This window comes from Otolemur garnettii, unplaced genomic scaffold, assembly GCF_000181295.1.
Source record: "Otolemur garnettii isolate 467f Iridium unplaced genomic scaffold, OtoGar3 scaffold00081, whole genome shotgun sequence".
NCBI lineage: Eukaryota > Metazoa > Chordata > Mammalia > Primates > Galagidae > Otolemur > Otolemur garnettii.
The window spans coordinates 3,232,925-3,234,197 of NW_003852476.1; the positions used below are offsets into that span (position 1 = coordinate 3,232,925).

The 1,273-nt window shown below is 44.9% G+C and overlaps 1 protein-coding gene across 1 annotated transcript in view; it reads left to right on the top strand.

The window, feature by feature from the left end:
- The window catches only part of KIAA0586 (KIAA0586 ortholog), a 156,307-nt gene that overhangs the window by 15,438 nt on the left and 139,596 nt on the right, over positions 1 to 1,273 (top strand). Inside the window, exon 6 of the mRNA XM_023515871.1 lies at positions 791 to 965. Within this exon, the coding sequence (XP_023371639.1) occupies positions 791 to 965 (175 nt within the window). The remainder of the gene's footprint in view (positions 1 to 790; positions 966 to 1,273) is intronic.

Here is a 1,273-nt window from a genome sequence, read left to right on the forward strand (position 1 = left end):
CTGTAGGCACCCACCACAACACCCGGCTATTTTTAAAGACAGAGTCTTTAAAGGGTCTCACCCTTACTCAGGCTGGTTTCAAGTCTGTGAGCTCAGGCAATCCACCTGCATCAGCCCCCCCTCCCCCCAGAGTGCTAGGATTACAGGCACAAGCCACTGTGCCTGGCCTTGTGCCTCTTCCCTTCTGAGACGGACATAGCCCTGGGTAGAGTGCTGTGGCGTCATCATAGCTTACAGCTACTTCCAACACAGGCTCAAGGGATCTTCTTACATCAGTCTCTCTAGTAGCTGGGACGACAGGTGCCTGCTACAACACCTGGCTAGTTTTTCTACTTTTAGTAGAGGGGAGGTTCTTCTTGCTTAGGCTGGTACCAAACTGAGCTCAGGTGATCCATCACCTCGGCCTCCCAGAGTGCTAGGATTATAGGCTGGAGGCACCGAGCCCAGCTGTGCTTCTTGGTTATGCATCTTTGTAATTGTGCTATGCCTTTTTCTTATGTGTAAATCTTTTTTTGAATTAATATCACACTTTTGAGAAATTATCTTTTTTTTTTGTTGTTGGGGCTGGGTTTGAACCCACCTCCGGCATATGGGGCTGGCACCCTAGTCCTTTTATTTTTTCAGTCCCTAGTGACCTGAACCTTAAAAAATTTTGTTAACCAAATGGCTTTGATAAGTGATTTAATTGAAAAAATTCAAACTACTTTTAGCAGATTACCACTGCGGACTTTTCTTGATATGGTTCAATGTTGTGTACTTAATGTATTTTTCATGCTTATTTTATTTATAGAGTTCAAAGCATGCCTGTTTTTAAAGAAGTAAAAGTACATCTTTTAGAAGACGCAGTCACAGAAAAGGATGCTATTGCTCAGGACACTAGAACTTCACCCAGTGGGATTGATTCAGCTACAACTGTGGCTGCAGCAACTGCCGCCGCCATTGCAACAGCAGCACCACTGATAAAAGTATATCTTTCTTTCCAGATATTCAAATTACTTTGTGAGGCACAGAAATATCTAGTGAGACTGATTCTGTAAATGGTTGTGTCCAGCTAGAGTAGGAACATTCTCGTCCCTTTCATTCTGAACACATTTTCCTATTTGTGGTTGTGTATTGCTTCTCAGGTATTGTGAAAATTACTCCCTCTTCGGCTCGGCGCCTATAGCTCAACCGGCTAAGGCGCCAGCCACCTACACCTTAAGGTGGTGGGTTCGAATCCCCAGCCCGGACCCGCCAAACAACAATGACGGCTGCAACCAAAAAATATCCGGGC